This window comes from Filicampus tigris, chromosome 19 (assembly GCF_054856515.1).
Source record: "Filicampus tigris isolate MCC_2025a chromosome 19, RoL_Ftig_1.0, whole genome shotgun sequence".
NCBI lineage: Eukaryota > Metazoa > Chordata > Actinopteri > Syngnathiformes > Syngnathidae > Filicampus > Filicampus tigris.
The window spans coordinates 9358406-9379942 of NC_141235.1; the positions used below are offsets into that span (position 1 = coordinate 9358406).

General features: G+C 43.5%; 1 protein-coding gene and 1 long non-coding RNA gene across 6 annotated transcripts in view; one reads left to right on the plus strand and one right to left on the minus strand.

The window, feature by feature from the left end:
- Positions 1-673: 673 nt before the first annotated feature.
- capn15 (calpain 15) overlaps positions 674-21537 on the plus strand; it is a 36893-nt gene continuing 16029 nt past the window's right edge. For 2 of the 5 annotated variants that reach the window (XM_086015841.1, XM_086015845.1), the window contains exons 1-3: positions 3168-5711; positions 13888-15535; positions 19480-19688. In XM_086015841.1, coding sequence (XP_085871967.1) covers positions 5518-5711; positions 13888-15535; positions 19480-19688 — 2051 coding nt within the window. In that variant the 5' untranslated portion in view covers positions 3168-5517. The other 3 variants (XM_086015843.1, XM_086015842.1, XM_086015844.1) reach the window with 3 other exon arrangements.
- LOC147129355 (uncharacterized) lies at positions 1933-5635 on the minus strand. Its single transcript, XR_015082406.1, has 5 exons — positions 5135-5635; positions 4939-5047; positions 4415-4492; positions 4222-4306; positions 1933-2253 (listed from the first exon to the last, which is right to left on the minus strand). It is a non-coding gene; the product is annotated as an uncharacterized LOC147129355 (long non-coding RNA).

Below are 21537 nucleotides of genomic sequence, written 5' to 3' on the forward strand. Positions count from 1 at the left end.
TCAAGTGCATCCCCCCCCCCCCCCGAAATTTAATTAAGTGTGGTGTTGATGTCTGAATAGTGGCTTTGAACTCAACTAGACCCATCTTTATGTCGTTCCTTCAATGATGATAAGTATACTTTTTCGTGATAAAATGTTTCGTTTGTCGTTTTTGATAAAGAATTTAGGCATTCTAAGTTGCTGTATGATGAACAATGAGGCCTACTAAGCTGCTTATTTTAATATTGGTCATGATGGGGAATTTGGAAAACTATTTTTTCTAGATGGAAAAGTTTGAGAACCACAGTGAGTGTAAAAAGATTGACGATTCATACTTCTGGACTATAGGTGGCAGTAAAAGGCCATTAATTGACGTGTAGAATTTAAAATATACTATGTATTTATTTAATATAGAGCTAGGTAAAAAAAATATAATAAACTGTTCAATATGTTGAACAATAGAAATAAGAACGTATATATTTAATTAAAAAACAAATATATATTTTAGGAACGACGATACTGTATATCGTACCCGGATATTCTTGCTGTGTTGAACTTGGGAAATGTAGTTTTCTTTTCTTGTATTCTTGATATGAATTTACGTACGCTCACCTCAGCTTCGCAAGAGGCAGTCGGTTTATGTTACGCATTTAACGTATACTCGTCTTGAATTTACTGCGTAGTGATTCCGCTACCTTCTGAAGGCTGTTGGAGGTGGAGGTAAACCTATGCGTTCACATCAGTTCCCTTTGGTACCAGTCGGCCTGTAAATATCCTCTGTCCACGTTTGCCACAAATGTCTGCGACGTGTTCGTGGAGCGGAGAACTCGCAGCCCACTCAGGGAAAGTTCCTTTTGGCCGCAGCACGACGCGGGAACAACTTAACCTCTCGATGGATGTGAAAAGTTAGCGCCGCGACGACAAAGACGAGGGACTCGTCTGCCCTTCGCTTCGACTTGAGGTGAGAATCGCCGACGTTTGAATGGACTCTTGCTGATCAACTTCAGTCCGACCGTGTGAACGCCTTCGATGGAAATGTGCCGTCTTTGTTTACAAGCTCATCTTGTCAGCTGGCTACGCTGTCAAGCTAATGTTGGTGTCACTACTGGGGCACGATTCCTGGGTCACTTTGTCCACTAATAGAGCGATTGTGTGACGCTGACGCTAGTGTCAACTACATTTGAATTAGCGCAATTTTTAAGAAGGTGTGTTTGAAATGACTTAGTCGTGCCCTCAATGACCCGTTAGCTGATTGCATGGCAGGGGCAAAGGTCTCATCATGCTTACCAGAAGCAGCTCATTTACCTGAATGGTGTACTGTAACATTCATGTGATTACTTTAGTGCTTTTGGAGGAGTGTCATTTTTGGGGGTTCACTTCAACGCAAGCTAGGTGAAGAAACAATTCAAGTTGCTCAGTTGTTAGTTACAACTGTAACCCCATTTCAATGACATCTATACTAAGATGTATTGAGTAATAAGTAGAGTTGAACAATCATTTTCAATAAAACATCACAGTGTATTAGAATGAATTTTGGAGGGGAAAAACTGCTTCATTTTGGTCAGGTATAATTTATTTAATAGGCCGATGGACTTTTTTTAAAAGGTCTCATGGACACTGCCGATACTAGCTACTGATACCAAAGGCAAAACAAAATCACATTAGGTCCTCCTCGCCAGTAGTTGGCGCTATACTATGACGATTGGTGAATCATCATATTCATTAGAAAGAAATTTCTAAGCTATCAGCTGAAAAAGATGCAAAAATGCAATATACAGTATTTTCATATTGATAATTGAGGCTTTTTTAAATAGTTGTTAAGAAGCCTTTGTGAGCTTAGTGCTTGGTGCCATGATGATTATTGGCAATATTATTAGGCTTATTTTTTTTCAGCACACTTATAATTCCCCCCATATCAAGATGTTTATCGAGAATCATGAGGCATAATTTAACAATTGGTGCCATTGCAAGTTGCATTTAATTACCCGCAAACATTGTCACGTTTACAAATGGTTGGTCTAGTCTTGTAGCAGCAAATATTCAGACCGGCCCTGGCAGTTGAGAGTTTCCCACCGGGTCCATGGTGCATCTGAAGTTCTTCAGCAGGTGGTTTTTGCTTCGTTTTCCAAGCGAGAGCCGACAATGTGGTGTGAAATCAGCCTCCATCCTTCATTTCCCAGGGGAATACAAATGAAATCCAACCTCTTTGTTGCCGCCTGTGAATGTTGCACAGCTGTCGAATCCAGAGGGACAGGTGTCCCTCGGACAGGTGCACTAAGGACAAAGAGTTACAGTTAAGAGTTTTTATTTGCGTTGGGCAGGTCGCTGAGTTATGCCTGTCTTAATTAAACACGCATGATTAGGGATGTATGAGAACACCACAGGGTGGTTGTGTAAACCTGCCCTTGCCTTTTAGATCATTTTTTTTTTTAAATTTTGTAGCTAGGCAAGGGTAAAAGTCGGTCTACCTACAGTGGACCTACACAAAAAAGGTACCAGATAATAATTACTGTTGAGAAGCTGAAATTCCAAGCATTTGGACAATTTTTAATGAAAAAAGATATCTAAACGATGAATCGTTGCGCCTCTATTTTAGCATGAGGACACCACACCTTGTTCCTTTCCCTCTCTCTTTCTCGCTGATATTGTACTATCATTTTTTCTGTGAGATAAACTAAGATGTCTGTCGGTGGGGGTGTGCCAGTTGCATGAAATGGATGATAAATGCCTCTTATGTGCTCACATGACCTCGCCTGAGGAGAAATAGGCAGACACTTCTTAGAAAGCAGTCATCAGGTTTTGTCTGTCTCTTGTCTGTTAAACATCCAACATGTTGCATGACTACCATTACATTCCTTCACTTTATTGCGCGGCCGGCCCTAATACTTCTTTATGGTTTTGCCCTTAAATCAACAAGCCAAACAATATGAGGATCTGCATTCTTTTACGTGTCAAAGCCACAGGAGCGGATTTACCAGATAAACCAGCTTGAGTGTGAACAACTCATTTAGTGACGGCGCAAGTCATGCTCATATAAGACTATGACCAACACGCCCTTTTTTTTTTTTTTTTTTTCCTCTGCGAAACCGAGCAGTGTTCCAGTCAAATGAGTACGTCTGCGACTAAACGGCTAATTTTTAACACGCTGCAGTCAATGCAATGAAGATGCTCTGGCTAACATGTGAGTCACGTCAAGTTCTGGTTTAATAGCCTCTGTGTGTGTGTGTGTGTGTGTGTGTGTGTGTTTTAATGTAGTCTCTTCCGGGTGAACACTGAATTCAGCGAAGGAACCAGAGATTAGGAATGAGGTCGGCAAAGTGATATGAAGTGGAAGAGAGAGGCGAGAGGGAAAGTTTGAAGGCTTATCTCGGTAATGTGAAAGGACAGCTGAGCGGTGATGAGCAGCGTGGTCACCACCATCTTCTTGTTAACCCTTTGCTAGTTCGCAAAAACACTCTTGATTTCGTGTTTCTTCTCTGGACTGAGACACCACATAACTATGGCCTTGCGTTACAGGCTACATTAGCAGTACACAGTTGGATGTTGCAATATCACTAATGACAAGTTGTTACTCTAAAAAGTATTTTATTTGAGTGAAACCTATGCCATGTTCAACCAATGTTTGCATTGTGTTGTAGGACAATGTGTGATCAAAATATCACACGTTCTCATTGCAATTGTAAGATTGTCAAGTATCGGTATTTTGGTATCGGCAAGTATCGTACTCAGTCTGAAAAAAGTGGTATTGGTGCATCCCTAATTTCCTGCTTGTTAGGACACATTGTTGTGATAGTATAAAAGCCCAAACCAGAGTTATCTAGCTGATAAAATGGGTATTGCAAATAATTGACAGGAAATAACTCATTTCTTACTTCTTACTTTTACCATTTCAGAGTCTGTACTTTTAAATGAGTTTGTTTTGTTTTTTTAACACAAATATCAGTACTTCTACTTAAGTACAAAGCGTGAGCACTTTTGCCACCTCTGTATATTCCCAATAATGACTCAAATCTCATATCTCGGACCCTGGTGAGATTTATTTCAAATCTCCTGCCTGCCTCCCGGTTTCGCTCCCCGCCGGTGGGGGGCAGTGCGCATGCGCGCTCCTCACTCGCCAGTAATCCGATGTTTTGGAGGCGAACGCATCCGCGTTCACTGCGCTCTCGCTCTCGAGCTGGGGAATGAAAATCATGTGCTGCGATGTATACAAGTGGACGACACGCGTGTTTTAACGGGACCCACCCGAATGGAGCCTTTTGATGCACGCCGCGGAGAAGAGGAGCGCTCCTGCTGCATTCAAGGAGAAGACACACAGGAGCAAGCATGTCTGCTTGGGAAAGACATTAACGTTAGCATGCCAGTATATGCTTCTACTGGGAAATGATAGGCTCCCAAAAGAGATCCGGTGGGAGATGAATTTGAATATATGACTAACCGGTTGGTGCGTTATTCACGCTTTCTTCAGGATGCGTGTCGACTGCATGGTGACAAGCTGCCTGGCCCTTCGACTGTACTATTGAGGGAAGCGGACACAAGCATGCTTTTTCGGTCTCAAATTACACATTCTTTAATTGTTTTAATCTGAAAAGTGCACGACAGTGATAAATGCTCGTGTAACATTCAGCGGCGAACTGATCAGCTGTTGTTATCCTGGCTTTAACTGTACGGGTGATATGACACCATCTGCATTCGATTTGTGACACTTGTTTTACTGCTCTTAACGCAAACACGGTTTCTAATCGTCCTGTTTTACACATCACTTGCGGGTGTTTTTTTTTTTAAATGCACTTTGCAGTCCTGCTGGAATTCTTATCTCAAGTTGATCAACTGGTTTGACACTGGGCTGCAGAAATTTTGCACATCATCCCAGCCCGACACAGTTTGAACAGTTGTGTATTTTGCACGAATCTCTTTCAGTTATGTAATCTTGGGTTCCACTAGGGTGGAGGTCCTAAATACCTTTTAGTGTGGGAAAACATTTCCCATTAGGATTAAGCCCGCGGATGATGTGCAGCTGTGGCCAATGAGGAGGTTCTGCTTGAATCCAGCTGTTAGTCAGACCGCATGTCTGAAAGATGAGATTTTGGAAAATTAGCATGCTTGTAGTTTTGCCAACACCCTCCCCAGGAAATGCAGCGCATTGATTTTCTCTTACTGGATGTAACTCAAGATCCGTGCCGGTATTGATTGTTTGCAACTGTCTGCGTGGACCATGAGGCTAATGTTGATGGCCTGAACGAACCCGGCGACAGTTCCAAGAGGCGTTGAGAGTGAAAACGGCATATTTCTCTAAAAGGAGGACCAAGCATGAGCCTGCACAGACTGGTGAGGCATGTCCGAAGGTATGCGGGAGGAATGAAGAGTGGCACTGTCGAAGGAAGCCAAAAGTCAACAAGAAAGACAATTATAAAGCATTGCTGTGAGAAATTCTCCAACGGAATGACTGATCCGGGTGTCTAAGAACTCCCATGAAGCCTTGCTACTGATAACGGAAACTTTGTTGTTCTTCTCCAACCAATCGTTGCTCTCGCTGCGGTGATGGGGAGCTCGGCCTCGTCCCTCACCGCAGAGACCGAGTCGGACCATGGTTTCCGCAGCAACCCCTACCCGTCGTCACCCCCGGTGGGCTGGCTCAGGACCAGTCACAGCAGCCCAGTGTGGGGCACCACGTTCATCACACGCCAGCAGCAGCAGCAGCAGCAACTTCCTCCACGGCCTCACCGAGAGCGCAGGTAAGCGCCAACAAGCATAAGCAACCGGGAACTGGAATGTTAGCCAGTTGGGGGCACTCGGCTCACCAGGCATGGAGACAAACTGGGCAGAACCTTTCACAACGTCCAGTTGAAAAACGCACTCGACATATACACACGTGGACAAAGTTGTCGGTACCCCTCAGTGCAATAGAATTGCCCACAGTATAGTTGTATGCTAAATAATTTCACACCATAAGGTGTAACAGTTTTAACACTTCTTCTCTACAGCTCACTGAGAATTTGTTGACCTCACAGCCATGGATCAACTCATAAAACCTTATCGAATCTGAGGCTGTATTTTCATGCTATTTTTCTATCTTGGACTGAAAATCTGGCTGAGCTGGATTTGTAAACCAAAATCCCACCCCTTGGCCTCTGCGAGCACAGCTGCACATTATGGACTGTTTTGGCAGTGTCGATGCTCTCTCCCTGAGAGGTGATTGATCTGACTGTTTTGAACCCTGTGAAAACAAGCCCAAGGGCGGTCGATTAGAATATGGGCTTGTTATGAAGCTCCTACCTACCCCTGTCCTCATTTACTTCCCTTATTTTGTGGGAGTTAATGAAAAATTCCTTGGAGTGTAAGCATTCTTAAAGACCCGGGCAACACTTCCATGCTTGAGCCACCCACAAAAACAATTTACTGTCAACTCTTTAAGGTCAATCACTGTTTGAGGATGCTGGTTGACCTTTGTTTGGTTTGGATTTCAAAGCTATAGGAAATTTAATTCAAACTGTCACCTTCATGAATTCCCTTGTTTTCTTTTGATGAACTTTCTCAATCTCTCTAACTCTGCTGTGTTACCATCTCAGACGCTACACATTAAAATATTGACATAAAACGGTAGGCGTTTATTTTGTACTGTAGCGCAATGTTGGAAAAGCTCAATACCAAAATTCTGTTTTTGCTATTAGTGTTGACGCCTTGAACCGTGGTATCTGAACGCGAGCAAACCTTTCAAGAGAATGTTTCTTTGAAAAGGCGTTTATCCATTGAGACTGTTAAACTGCACTGCTTTAAAATGATGGCACCATAGGGAAATTGGCGGTCAGTAGTGTAGAAGATCTTTGGTTAAGCACTGTTTTTTTTTACTGGCGTTTAATCTTAAAATGAATTTCTAAACCACCCTCTCAGGAATATGTTGGAGTATTTCCAATTTTGCTTTCACTTTTTTAGGTTATGTCAAACAGAGCGAGAACTCGCAGTAGATATTGACCACCTGTAACGCAGCGGAGTTGTTGCCGAGTCACTCCGAGCAACACGGCCCCTTTGTTAGTTATTGATATTCAGAGAACCCGATCACATTTCTCCACAATGGATCCATTATTTATTCAGCATCAGCCGCCCGGTTGGGGCTTTCATCATTCGTAATACCTGCTGCTTGTCGGCAAGTTCCTCTAGATTTAACGCTGAATGCTGCAGTGGCTTCCATTGTTTACTTTTAGCACATTGCGACGTTTCCACTTGGCAATGCTCCTTTTTTTTTTTGCAGGAAAATATCTAACATCTTTTCTTCAGTGTATCAACCATTTCTGCATTTATTGACTCCACTTTCCCACTTACCCTTTCTCTTCATTTCTTACGTACAGTATATTTATGGAGAAGCATCATTTTAGCCACTGTGATTGCTAACCCTGAGCAACTAAAGTCACTCTTTTCTCTTTTCATAGTCGATTCCAGTGACAGTTCTCTTTCAGCATGATGGATGATTGCATTTATCGCCCCTCTACTCCACAGGCTTTTCTATCCCTTTTAATTGGATTAAAACTGTCCAACACTGGACTGGAGCAGCATGGCTGCTTGCAGTTCCTACGTCTGAATTATTTCAGTGTCCCCTCTCTTGTTGGAAGGTGGCTGATAAAGATGGGGTCAGCTCCGAAAGCACATATTTGTCATGCATTGAATGTCTTGATTAGTTGTGTAGTTTTGATGGCAAGACTGGATTATTGCTGATTCCCCCGCTTTCTATGTAACTCTATAATTGGAACACCGGGATCTGCTTTCAGTTGTTAGGGATGTCAGCTCAATAATTTGCCTATGTTTGAGGTTTGAATTGTTGCAACACCGCTTGCACTGTTTCCCTTCTCAGAAGTTCCCATTTTGCTGTGTCAGCACGCCTCCTGCCGAGAGGGCTAAGCCTTAGCTACGATACTTGTGTTGGTCACTTTGCCTTTAGAGGCGTCATGGAGTGATGGCTTGTCTCCTCTATACCCACGGCACTGTTCTTCTGCTGTATCGTCACTTCTTCCTCTCATCCTGGTGCGCCTCGTCGGCTTCCTGCATGCGCTAGCTTTTTGCCACAGTGCGCTAAAACAGACAGTTTCCTCTCTGTAAATATTCAAATATCCCAAGCTGTCTCCTCTGCTGACATATTCACTTGGCAAAAAATGAGCACAGTTCATGAAATATTCACTGAGGGCAATGCGAGAGGTCAGGAGCCCCTGTACGTCTTCCTTTGCCCTTTTCCTGTGCTAGTTTTCAAGCACAGTAGCTTGGGACCTAGTTAGATAAAATCCTGGCGATAGTTAATTGCAACACCTTGGTCATGTGTGCTCAAATACGTATGTCAAACTAGCATAAATTAGCAACAAGAGAACTGTCACTGCTTTGGAAATTCTATCATTTAAAGCAGGGGTCTTCAATCCTGTTCCCGGAGGGCCGGTGTCCTACCTGTTTTCCATCTGTCCCTGCTGCAACACACACCTGATTCAAATGATCAGGATCGTTATCCAGCTTCTGCAGACCTTTGGCGAAGATCTGTAGCAGGGAGAGACGGAAAACAGGCAGGACACCGGCCCTCGAGGAACAGGATTGAAGACTCCTGATTTAAAGCCTTAGATATTGACATGTTTTGATTTCAAAAACACACTATAGCATTTTTAATGCGTCTTCACAATTTGTAAGAAAATTGTATAAAGGTTAAGTCATTAGGTGGAAATGCTGTGGCTTGAATTGATATAGTTTGCTTTGTAAAATCCAGATTTAGCTGGATTCCAGTAATTAGGGTTAAGTCAAAATTTATAAGAAAGTAATTATAAAGGAACTGCAAAATGTATTGTGCAAAATCGAGCTAAAGTATTGATTTCTTTCTCAACCTGCTTCATAGTCTTGTCTCTGAAGTTTCCCTCTCAATTGCAACAGAATGTTTCCGCCGTTTCCCCCAAATGTCAGCACGTCACAGTGTGTCATAATAGGAAACTATCTGACGTGTAACTAGTACCTCACAACGCATCCCACAAGCAGCACTCGTGGCTGGGTAATTTCTGTTGTAATTTGGGAACCCTGCCAGAGTTGACTAATAAGTCCTGTTTCTCATGCTTGAACACCTGGCTCTTCCAAACAACTCTTCCAGTTAATTTTCAAATCTGTAACCTTGACTCATCAGCAAAAGTTGTCGACAATATCCTTTGCTTGCAATGTGGGGGTGACTTTGGAGTGAAAAAACTTTAAAACTTGTATGTCAGAGGGAGTTGTATAACAGCTTGTCCAAGTCCATCTTGCCAAGTTTCTGACTGATTTGATTGTGGTTGGCCTAAAATCATGTGTGCCAACAAGACTCCTTCTCCTTGCCAAGCTATGTTCTTGGTATCGATTTTACTAACTTAGAAGTGTCTACCCTGAAAACAAGGGCAGTGCAACGAAGAAAATAACTGGGTTTCTGCCTTTTGTGGAAGTTTTACCAGAACTAGACTACCTTTCGTGCCAGCTCACTCCCCCTTGTGAATAATGATAATAATCCTTATTCAGCTTGTCGGTGTGATAATCACAAGTTTCACAACCTGAATTATTTCCTCTTTTCACTGACCCAAGTTCTGTCCTAGCATTCAAACAAAACGGCAATAAGGCTTTATCTCACCGGTACTTTGCCTTCTTGTAAAGTGTTATATGTGGAAACCTGCAATAATGTCAGCGCAGCAAGAGTTATGGACCTCACGTTGCCTGTCAGTAATCCTCAGCTGCGATTACACCACATTAAATAGCTTACAACTGTTAATGTTGAACACGGCATTAATGAATTGGAATCGATTGATTGTAGCAATGCAGCCTCACGTGTTCAACGTGATAAATAGCTTGAACTGTTGAATTGATTCCGTTAACTAATTAATGCCTGGCTTTACTGATTGAGCAAGACAAATGTGTTGTTTTGTACAAAAGGATTCAAGTATTACTGGTTTCAACTGGTCACAAGATGGACTGTCATTGTGAGTCACCTAATGGCAGCCTGTCGGTTGTGTAATGTCCCTGAGGTGTTGACTCAAACTGCTTACTAGTTAGAACTGAAGTCTGATTCCTAGAATGTTGGAGTTCAATGACGATTTTAAAGCATTCTTCTAATTCAAAATGAGTAACGCGTTATAATTCCTTATAAATGAAAACCTTCAAACATTATTGTCATGATACTCTCCTCCAGTAATTCGTTCAACACTTAAGTGTGAGTTTGTGTTGGCGTTAACATGATCAAACACCGAGGCACCAATCTTCAAGATTGTGCTCGATTTTGTGTTGGTTTAATAAAGTAAAAAGCTTCTTCAAGGAGCAGGCCAGGCTTTCCCCCCCAGGCCCCCGGGCCCAGAGCCAAGTTTGGAAAGGCAGTGCTAATGACTGTCGCACAAAGGCCAAATGTCTCGCAGTGAGGCGGGGAGAAGCTGGCGAGACTTGGCTCACTTGATCTCGCAGCAGAGTTCAGTATGCAGAGTGAATCCAAGCAGCCAGCAGTAGACTGGAATACACACAATCAGAAGCCTTCGCGCCCGGCCTCACTTACCCATCATGCAACCCGGCATTGTCTTCCATCCATTTGTAGTCTGGACAGAGCTGTGAACTGTTAACTCGTTTTCGTCTTTGCGCCTGAGCTTTGCAGCTTCCTCTTTTTGTAACAGTCAACTGAGGATACATGATTGCCCTGCAGCCAGTGGACATTTATGCAAGGGTCATCGGTGCCCTGATGATTTATTCAGACTTGGTACTTTGCACTGAAATCCTCATCGCAAAAAGATCATTATTCTAAAGGTGGAGTTCTGTTTCTCTCACGCTTTTTCTCCACTGTAAGCTGTTGGCTGTCTGCCCGGGTCTGCGACACCGAGCAACTGAGGAGCTGAAGTGGGCACTTTTAGAGCAGCTTGACTGAACAGGGCCAAGGAGAAAAGGTGCGAGCACGGGTCCCTGTGTTGGCGCACACGCTTATGAGTGAGTGGAGCGCTGAACGCAGAGTGTATCTTTTTTTTTTTTTTTTAAAGTACTGTCCTGGGACCACAGGCCAGACTTGTGCATTTATTTTAATGGAAGGCCAGGATTGTGACATTTTATTAAGTTAGATGTCCCTTACCGGCGCACACTGAAGGCAGAAAATAATGAGGTAATTAAGTGAGATGTTTGAAAAATCCTCAAGAGAATGATCAGCACATTGTGAAAGTCCTCTAAGATCTAGTGCCTGCTACAGACAGACAGACATGATAAATTTGCCATCCCTTAGCTCCAATGCCAACCAAATCAATTGATTTGCCATGTGGCTGACACCACGACTTTGCAATCTCGCTGTAGATGAAACGGCCTGACAGTTATGGAAATGGCCACAGGGAATGAGCTGTCATCAAACATGAGGCACTGACGCTCATTGTTGTCATGGCTGTTGTGGGTCCTTGTAGACAGACAGACAAACAGACAGGAGGATGGGCCTTTGGGTAGCTTGGCGTGTCATCAATTTTAACCTTGGCCAACCAAAGTGAAAAGAGGAAAAACATTTTGCTGTCAGCTTCTTGGTCTGATTTTAACAGACGCATTACAACAGTATGATCCCATCATTGATTTTCCCTTGCACTCTAATTAATAACCACATAAACATACAATTTCCATAATCATCTTGAAAAATTGTGAAATGAAAGTCAAAGCAAACAGCCATTTTTTTTGGGGGGGGGGTTCTGTTTGCTTGTTTATCGCGATCGCTGAAAGGCCGATATTTCTTCCTCCCTCCTGATGCTTTAGGTTGGAGTGCCGACGTCAGCCCAGGAGAATAAATACTCGGCTAATGGCTTCTGACATAATGTACTGGAACTTCTTCCTCCGTACTTTGATTGTCCTAGGGCGAAAGGCTGAGGGTGCAGACCAACCTCAGCACAAAAGTAAAGCATGTGACTATGCTCTATCTACAAATAGATTCAAAAGCATGCCTGTGTACAACATTGACCCACACATAGCAGCAAGGACTCGTTGTTTAAGACGTTTTATCTTAAACCCAAAAGCTTTGCTTTGTTTTACATTTTAGGTATGGTATTCTCCTATTTATGTTTCTGGTGGGTTTGTCCACAGTGTATGATCACATGAGCAAGGTCCCCAAGCGTTTTGGAAAACCCGGAAAATTAGTGAGCATTTTTCCAGTTATGGAACACATGGAAAATGAGGAGAAAAATGTAAAATACCCTGGAAAAGTTTGAGTTGTTCTTTCCCTCCCTCTGCTTCTCTCTGCCTTGGGGGCGAACGCATCAGCTTCTTCAATGGGCAACATTGAGCTATAGCAATTATTATTTTTTTGTGTGCTTCATCTCTGCTTCTAGCCGCCACAAAGCCCCACGTGACGCTACCATCAAATTGCACATTCCCTTAGAACAGTTCTGCTGCCCAGTGTTTCCAAATGACTTTGTTGCTAGATTTACCAACTTTTCAGACCCCAGTAAGGATTTATTTACTCAAAGAAGCACCAAAACTAGCAACTCTCAGTTCAATAGTGCTGCTGTAGCACTGTATTTAGAGTGTGGGGTTTTTCTCCCTCTCTCTATCTCTGTTGAGTGACCGAAAGCTGTAGTGGGTTCAGTAGAGCCGCAGCGATTTGTTAACATTGAAGCAATCTTGGTTAAATGTACAAAATGTAAGATTCAATTGTTAAAAAAAAGAAACACTTCTCCAAATCTTGGGGGTGGAATTTAGTGTATGTTGTTTTTTCAAAGGAATGTCTCTTCATTTTGAGTTGAAAATGAACTGCTGACTGGACCCGAAGATGATGGCCTCCCAAGTTGTGTGATACATTTTCATTAAGCATCTAGCATCAGCAGAACCAACTCCATATGTTTTAAGTAGAGTCACGGGTATGCTGGAACCTATCCCAGCTGGCTTTACCTCATAGCGTTAATAAAACTGCCTGTACACACAAAAATAAATAAAGCATTGAATGTGATGACATCCCATTGTCATACTGCGGACAACACCTTTTACCCTCGGGACCAAAGTGAAGAACAGAAAGATTGCTCTAGCTCTTTGCACTTCACTCTCGCTACCCCATCATACACGCAATTCCGTGTCTGTACTGTCGTTCACACACGAGCAACTTGAGTGACAGTGACTTTACAGTGTTGGTTAAGATAAAGCCAACCAAATACACATTCATTGCTCTTCTGAAACCTGCATACATATTAAAGGTCAATGGGAGAGAGGTATTAGAATAATCTGATGGAGAGTTGTCTGTCTTTGTCTAATTTGCAGAGTCTCCGTGGAGAAGAAGCCAGAGTTTTACCTCTATTATTGTGAGGCAATTGCAGCCTCCTCTCCTCCATCTCCTGCTCTCTCTGCTGCATTTCTTGGCTCTAATCATACAGCCATTGTGTATGGATTTACTGCCCTCAGTGCCCTCTGGAAAGAGATTTAATTTTTGCTCCCCTGAGCGAGGCAATCTTTCCCTCTCACACTCCATTTTTCCTTTCTCATCTTGTCTATGTCCCATCCTCATGTGGTCTCAAATGGGTTTTTTTTCACCCCTACTCTTCCTTTAGATAATCACCATTATCTCTCTGGAAGCAAGTGTTCCCGCACTTGAGAGTTTATCTTATTATTCACTCATGTCCCCTCCATCTCCAAAATTCATTTCCTCGTACCGGTTCCAGAAACCTGTCTTTATAAACAACAATCAACTCTAGCATTCCGCATAAAATGATCAGTGGACTCCTAATAGTTGGTGTTTGTTTTCCAGAAACAAAAAGGTACAAGGGTTTTTCCAAGTCACGTCAAGGGTTCCAATGCTTCACGTTGAAGGGTAGTGACAAGTCATTGTACCAGTATGGGTTCAAAGTGCTCGAAATGTTCACTTCTATATGGCAATTGCAGAATGCCAACATCATTTTTAAATGACTTGAGTTTCTTCTTAACGGTTTGTTTTGTCTCTTGCAGCCACTCTCACTCTCCTGGCTCCATGGCAGCTGCGGTGCGAGGCAGTGAGTGGTCATGCGGACGCTGCACCTTCTTAAATGTCGGCGGAGCCCCTCGCTGTTCGATCTGTGAGGCGCCTCGGCAGAAACCTGACCTTAATCAGATCCTCCGCCTGAGCAGTAGCGAGGAGCACCGCTGGGCTTGCCCCCGCTGTACCCTCAACAACCCTGAGGGATCGAGAGCCTGCTCCGTCTGCGGCTTCGGACCATCCTCCACCACCCCTGCGCCTGCCATCACAACCATAGCTGCCACCTCAAACGGACTCCCCCCCGCTCCTACTACAGAACCACCAACGCCTATCGTCACGCCCACAGTGCTCTCAGAACCCCAAGGACAGGTTCCGGTTAAGGAAGACATGTTGAGACGGTCAGAGAGCAATGGGGAAGTGGGTGGCATGGAGCAGCAGCAGTCGGGCTGGGCTTGCCCTCGCTGCACGCTTCACAATACACCCGTGGCATTGTCATGCTCAGCCTGTGGTGGACCCAGGAAACTGTCATTACCCAAAATCCCCCCTGAGGCATTGGTGGTACCTGAGGTTCGCACTCCCGTACTGGGCTTTCCTGTGGCCTCAGCAGGGACCGCACCTCTACTCATAGACCTAACCGACGATTCACCTCCAGCTCCCTGTGAACCCCAAGAACCTCCCCATGTTCCGGCTTCTACATTCAGTGCTTTTTCCTCCCTCCAGAACAACCCTGTGCCACGAAGTAGGAGAGAGGTGCCCCCAACAGGGCGACCGCCAAACCAAGGCACTAACACTCCGAGTCCCACCTCTCCTCCAAGTGCAAGCGTACTGCCCCAGCCTGGCCCGCAGCGACCTGCCAAACCCAAACATGCCCAACCCCAGGAGCCCTCATACCCCAGTAAGCGCCTCAGTATCGTAGAAGAAGACCCTCAAAAGAATCACCAGACTGTCCACCACCCTTCCTCAGGAGCCCCCACCTGGAAGTGCCCAGGCTGCTCTTTAGCTAACCCAAGTGGCTCGTCGAAATGTGAAACCTGCCGATCTTCGCGGGCTGGTGCCGACTTAATCGATTTGGGTTGCGAGACGGTGCGCTTCACCCCGGCCAGCCCTTCTAGTCCGGACTTTAGCACGTGGGCGTGCTCCAAATGCACTCTGCGCAACCCCACTGGTGCTCCAAAATGCTCTGCCTGTGGATCTTCCAAGCTGCACGGCTTTCAGGAGCAGCAGGCGGCCTTGCTTCGCTGCTGTACGCATTGTGGCCAGGTCCCTTCTGGGCTTGGCACAGCATGCTCCTGCACGCCCACCTCTTCTTCATCCTCCACGTGTCATAAAACACGGAAACAGGGCCGAGGTTATTCTTCCTCATCTTCAGCCATCGCTTCTTCTAGTTCCACCTCTTCCTCGTCCATCTCGTCTAATCTTCAGGAGAGGCCTGGCCAATGGAGTTGCCCAGCATGTACGCTGCTCAATGACGTTAAGGCCAAGAACTGCGCAGCATGCCACACACCCCAGCAGTACCTCACCCTTCGCAAGGTGATGAAGCCTCTGAAACGAAGAGAGAGCATGCATGTCGAGGCCCGTCGTCGAAATGATGAGGGTGAAGCCAAGGAGCTGTGGGAGAACATTGTCAGCTTTTGCAGAGAGGTAAGAAAAATATGTCAACACACTCGTTATGGATGACATATTGCACCATTAGTCGGCAAAGTGTTTCATAGCATTGACTGTTTTATTGCTTTGGGACCTCATCGTTGTTCAGTTTTTCACTTAAGAATAAGTCTAATCTGGCTTGTATTTGGAGGATTAATGGATTTATTCACAGTTTTCACCAAAAAACATTGTTGACCAGCAATTGAATGTCCTTTGGCTTACACACACGTACAGTATGACAGATGTTTTGGCACCTTATGCTAGCGACGAACATGTTCTCACTTCCACAATAATATTTTAAGATGTATGCCTTTAGATGTTGATGTTGTCTCTATTTGCAACTGTTTGGTTGGATTACATTTTACACCTTAGCCACTATGTTAGAACTCTGCCAAGACTGCTTGTGCCCAAAATGCAGAACTGGTTGAAAAATGCAAACATCACTAAAATGTTCAGTTAACCTAATTTACTTAGGATTTTGATGGATGCTCACATTGCTCTCTTCCTAACAGCACAAAAGCATGTGATTATTATTATTATTATTATTATTATTATTATTATTATTATTTTGTATATTATTCATTGCTTCATTCCTGGTTGGGGAAGCTGTCAGAGAGCACTCATACCCTCTTTTTTCACATCTTTTCCCAATTCTAGCCTGACACTGAAGTGATCCCTGACTCCTTCAACCCTTTTCACATCAATTCTCATGCTCAACCTATCCCAATGTCACAATGTTTTCGTGGCTGACTGCATGTGTGTGAACATGCTAAGGCAAACGCTGCGCCAGCCTATTTTTAGCCACAGAGCTTGAGTGCTTGGCAGAAATGATTCGCTTCCCTATGGTGAACGCAATCATTAACAGCATCATCTGGACCTGCTCTGTTTTAGATGTCTGAGAGTTGGACTAATCCTCTCAAGACATCATCATCATCAACATTTGTGTTCAGATATATGTTGCTTCAAGGGAAATAAAAGTGGAAATCAACCCAAACATATTTTTTTTCAAGAATATGTTCGATGCAAGCCCACTAGTTGAAACAAGGCATTCTGATTAATATTGAGTTTGTGGAATATGAATTAAGCAGCAAAATCTACTCCTTTTTAGTCCTCTCAGGTGGCGGCCATTTTTGTCACTTCTGTCGACTGAAAACTACATCACAACTGCTCAGGGCTCAGGTAACGACCAATCACGGCTCAGCTTCAGAAAACAGGTCAGCCGTAATTGGTCGTTACCTGAGCCCTGAGCAGTTGTGATGTCGTTTTCAGTCGACAGAAGTGACAAAAACGCCTTTAAATTAGTGGAGAGTACGAAGTGCAATTCACTTTGTTTGGTATTTAGTTTGACAGTGACATTCACCTGAGAGTGGCAATAAAGAGCTTGAACATTCTTTTTTGAAGAATGTTTGGGGGGTTTTAGTGAAAATAGTTGCTTGTAAACCAGTTATAAATAATAAAAATAAAGAAAATGGCCATTTCTGTGCAGATTTTCTGCCAAAATTAAAAGAATAAATCAAATCACCAAAACATGAAGTAGACACACGATATTAGCTTTAATGAGCCACATAAAATGATGTGGTGGGCTGGTTCTGGACCCCGGGCCTTGAGTTTGACCCCTAATTTAATCAAGCCACCGTTGTTAAATATAATTTGTCTAAAGACGAAGCCAAACCAATGCATTTAAGTGTGTAACCCAAACACAGCTCATGTTTTATGAGTTTATATTCATTTTAATCTGTAACAATTTTGTAGACAACCACTGCAGCCAACCCTGGAAAGAATCATGAGCTCTTATGAGAGACAAGCTCTTCCAGACAGGCCCACTGCTATTGTCAACCACAAGGGTTGAGGATCCAGGGTCGCCATGGAAATAACAGACGACTCCATGCACCTTATTACTTGCCAGTGTAATAGAACTGAAATCTGACCATAGAAAACTGGAATCAGTTTCTATTTCCTCCTCCTATATCACTCTGTCTACAACATTGTTTAGCCAAATATGTGGTCAAACCCTGAGTAGTTTGTCGTGACAACTCAACGTTAACAGCTGTCGTCTCACCATTCGTTTTTCGCCAGGGCTCCTTTCTGTTATGCGTTAAATAAGTGTGATGCTGTGAAATCTGCCTCTGTGCATTCTTGTTGACGTTTCTGGAGGAAAAAGTGGTTGTCTGTGCCACCTATGATATTTGGCTACGATCTTACTGCCATCTAAAAAGCAGTCTTGCACGCCTGCCAGTTTTGAGTCTGCTGGGAGCTGTCAGGGTGGGAGCAGTCTACGTTTTGCACGCCGGCACGTCCCCACTGTTTTGGTAGCAGGGAATCGCGCTCTGTAAACATCACAAGTTACACCTTCGACTCCGAATCGCTGTAAAATGAAACCCTATTAGCAAATCAATTCAGATGTCAACTCCTCACAAGAATGGAGTACCCTTAAAATGATCAAGGTGGTTGGTTGTCTGTTGGAATTATAGTCATCCTTCCAAGGTTTTTTGTGTGCAGATTGCAGAACATAGGCCACAGATTTATTTGGGTCAGGTACAAATAGTGTTTTTGTACCAGTACTTATCAGGAGCCTAAAATTGTGTCTTTTAAATAAATTTCGACAATTTGGCATTTTCCCTCTAGATTTAAAGTCATTCGAAGGACAGAAACCAGATTATTTAATTGAATAAATATTAGACTGTTGGGCAAAGCATGACCCCTTTGTTCCCTGTCTTCATGCACTTATTTTGAAGTCAAGGGCAGAATTGTTTTGTTTTTTTTGTTCCCCCTAGGCTGTGAAAGTAAATCCACATTGGCACCTGCATCCATAAAACGTCAAAGCTAGTTCAAGGGGTTGTACATAAACCGGTGAACTGCGCACTCTGCATGCTACATTGCGACCTTGCATGATGGCGGTGGTGGCGAGGCACTGACTCTTGTCTGGTCACTAATGCGGCATCAAGGCAACTGAATTGAATTATGAGCAGGGGCTGGCGAGCAATCAATTTTCTTCACCAGGAGCTACCAGCGGGGCACCCACAATTCATCCCCTGCCTGGCTCGCGACACGGTCGACCGGGCTCACTTCTAACACCACAAATAGGAAACTGGAGTGGCGCGTGTTGCTGAACAAAAGGGTTTTAGATGAGCAGATAGTGTGTCGGGTTGGATATCGTGTTCTGTTTGTTTATCTGTGTAGCGAGGCTGTGAGCAGTAAAGATGGAGCTTCATTTCAGAGACCTTTAATTTCCGGGGTCAGGTTTTCAAGCATATATGTTTCTCTGCAGTGAACGTGTCAAAACGTTTCTTTGTTTTCACTTTTGGGTCCTGTCCCCCCAGGTGGTACAAGGTTCTCCTGCTGTGTAATGATCACTCTAACCTTCTTTTCTTTGAAGACCTTGTAAAGTGAATTTAGAGATGTGTTTCTAAATGCATTTTAAATGTTTTAAGATAATTGCTGAAAACATGCAAAGACTGAACAGTGTGGCAATATAGCTTTAAGCATTTTTTATCTAGAGATGGGAAAATACAGATAACAGCCTTATTTCAAGGTATTGGGTACTCGTGAAGGAAGCCGATACTTAAAGCACAAGGGAAAAAATGACATCAAATAAGTTTTCCTTGCCGGTAGTTGGCATTTTACTTTAGCGGTTATCTAGCGCAGTCGTGCCGTGCAATTTGCTAGCTAGATAGCTATGCCTTGGCCCGAAAATGCATCTTACAGAAAGGTGGACTAGCAAAGAGGGGGTAAAAATAAATAAATAAAATAAAGTCCGGTTTGACAGCCATCGAATGAAGCAGAGCTTCAAGCTGGCGTGGCCTCTTTAGAGTGTCTCGTTGTAGACCGCGAGTGCACAATGTCATGGGGATATGTGTTATGTGTGTCCGGTTGTCCAGCCCATTTCCTTGTCTCCTTTTCACTCTCCATCCTCGACTGTGTCCTTTCTCACCCTCAATTAGAACACAGTGAACTTTGTGGACGACAGTTTCCCCCCCGGACCTCGATCAGTAGGCTTCCCCGAAGGCGACAGCGTGCAGCAGCGAATCAAAAAGTGGCTCCGCCCCCACGAGATCAAATGCAGCAACTTCAAAGACCGAGGCGTCAAGTGGTCCGTTTTCCGCACTCCGCGACCTTCTGACATCCTCCAAGGGCTGCTGGGAAACTGCTGGTGAGCTGTCAGAACGCATCACAAGGAAGTAGGACGCTCCTCAGGCTTCGTAATTTCACTTGTGGAGGGAGATCTTGATTGCCATGTGCACTGTGCATAAAAAAAAAAAATCTGTAAACTACACATCCATTTCTGTAAAGGACTGCAATCCCGTCCACTTTCAAATAAGTGACGCTTCCTCACATAAAAAACTCCATTTGTAAAGTCTAATGCAACATCTTTTAGCGTGATAAGATAGAATAATAATTAGGGTTTTATTCCCCTTATTTATGTAAATGTGAAAGTTATCACAGCTGCAGGCGAGGAGTCTGGAGAATGGTAATACATTCTGCTCTGTCCAATGAAGCGCAAAAGACAAAGACTCGAGTCAATTGTCTTGTTTTTCTTTGCAAAGCATTTCACAAGCACTGAATTCGGCCTTGAAGATAGAGCAGAGAGCGATGGTGACTAACACAAAGAGGCGGTAAAACGATAACAAAGAAAATATGCTGTCAGAAAGAATGGGAAAAAAAAATAAAAGAGAGATCATAGTGTAAAGATGTACAAATGTACCTGACAGGAAGATAATTCACCCAAGTCTGGACATGTGCTTTATCTTTCTGTCCTTGTTTTGCGCCCTTTGGGGTGTGCACATGTGATGTGTGCACGCACTCACACACACTTACACGTAACAAAGTCCCTCAACAAGGTTGTCCCGATACAAGTTTCATCGGCAGCGCACACAGCTTATCAAAAATAACCTTCCCTAGAGCCAAATCCTCTCTCTCAACAGGATGTAACCCAAATTCTTGCTTTCTCTCTCATGCACACACGTGCGCACACGCACGCACACACACAGTTGTCCTAATAAACCAGCAAACAACCGAGCACCCGCCAGCCAACCAATAGAAGTACAGTAAAGATGCGCCGACCACTCGTGTCGGAAAAAAAAACGGCTCTAATATAAGATGACAGCATAGGAACTAGGGACAGGCAATTTTTTTTTTTTTCCTGTTTGTGTGTTTTTTGGCTTTTTTTTTCTGTTTTATTTTACATTTTAATGCAGCATGTGTTGTTCCTTTGGCAAATAATTTCCCATCATTTTCAACAATTACAATGTGAAAATTGCTTCCAATTCAAGTCTTCTATTCAGCTGTAACAAAAGAAAGCGTACTAGTTCTTGTTGAGAACTTGTCATCATGTTGAAAGCAGCGGAGTGATTAAGCACTGCTTTCTTTGTGTTGAAGTTTACAACAGGCCTGCAATTTTGGAGTCCCGCACCAAATGTCACTTTTGTCGTTCTCTGGTTTGATATCCATAAAAGCTCAACCAATATGGGATTTTTGGGACAGATGTTGTGACTGATATTGGGGTATTAAAAAGGAAAAAAAAGCATATATTCGATATATCAGCTGTATAATAGTTTATCTAAAAAGATTGTTTACAAAACTTTGAAACACTGTTTAATAGTTTTATATTAGATAATGAACTAAATGTCACTTAAAGAAGGGGGTCAACGCAAACATTTTTTTCAAGAATATGTTCTATGCAAGACCACTAGTTGAAACAGGGCATTCTGATTAATTTTGCATTTGTGGAATATAAATTAATCCACTCGTTTTTAGCCATCTCTGGGGGCGGCCATTTTGTCTTCTGTCGACTGAAAATGACATCACAACTGCTCACAGCGACCAATCACAGCTCAGATTCAGAAAACAGGTCATTCGTGATTGGTCTTTGTGAGCAGTGGTGATGTCATTTCCTGTCGACAGAAGTGACAAAATGGCCGCCCCCAGAGATGGCTAAAAACTAGTGCATTTTGCTGCTTAACTTATATTGCACAAACGCAAAATTAATCAGAATGCCATGT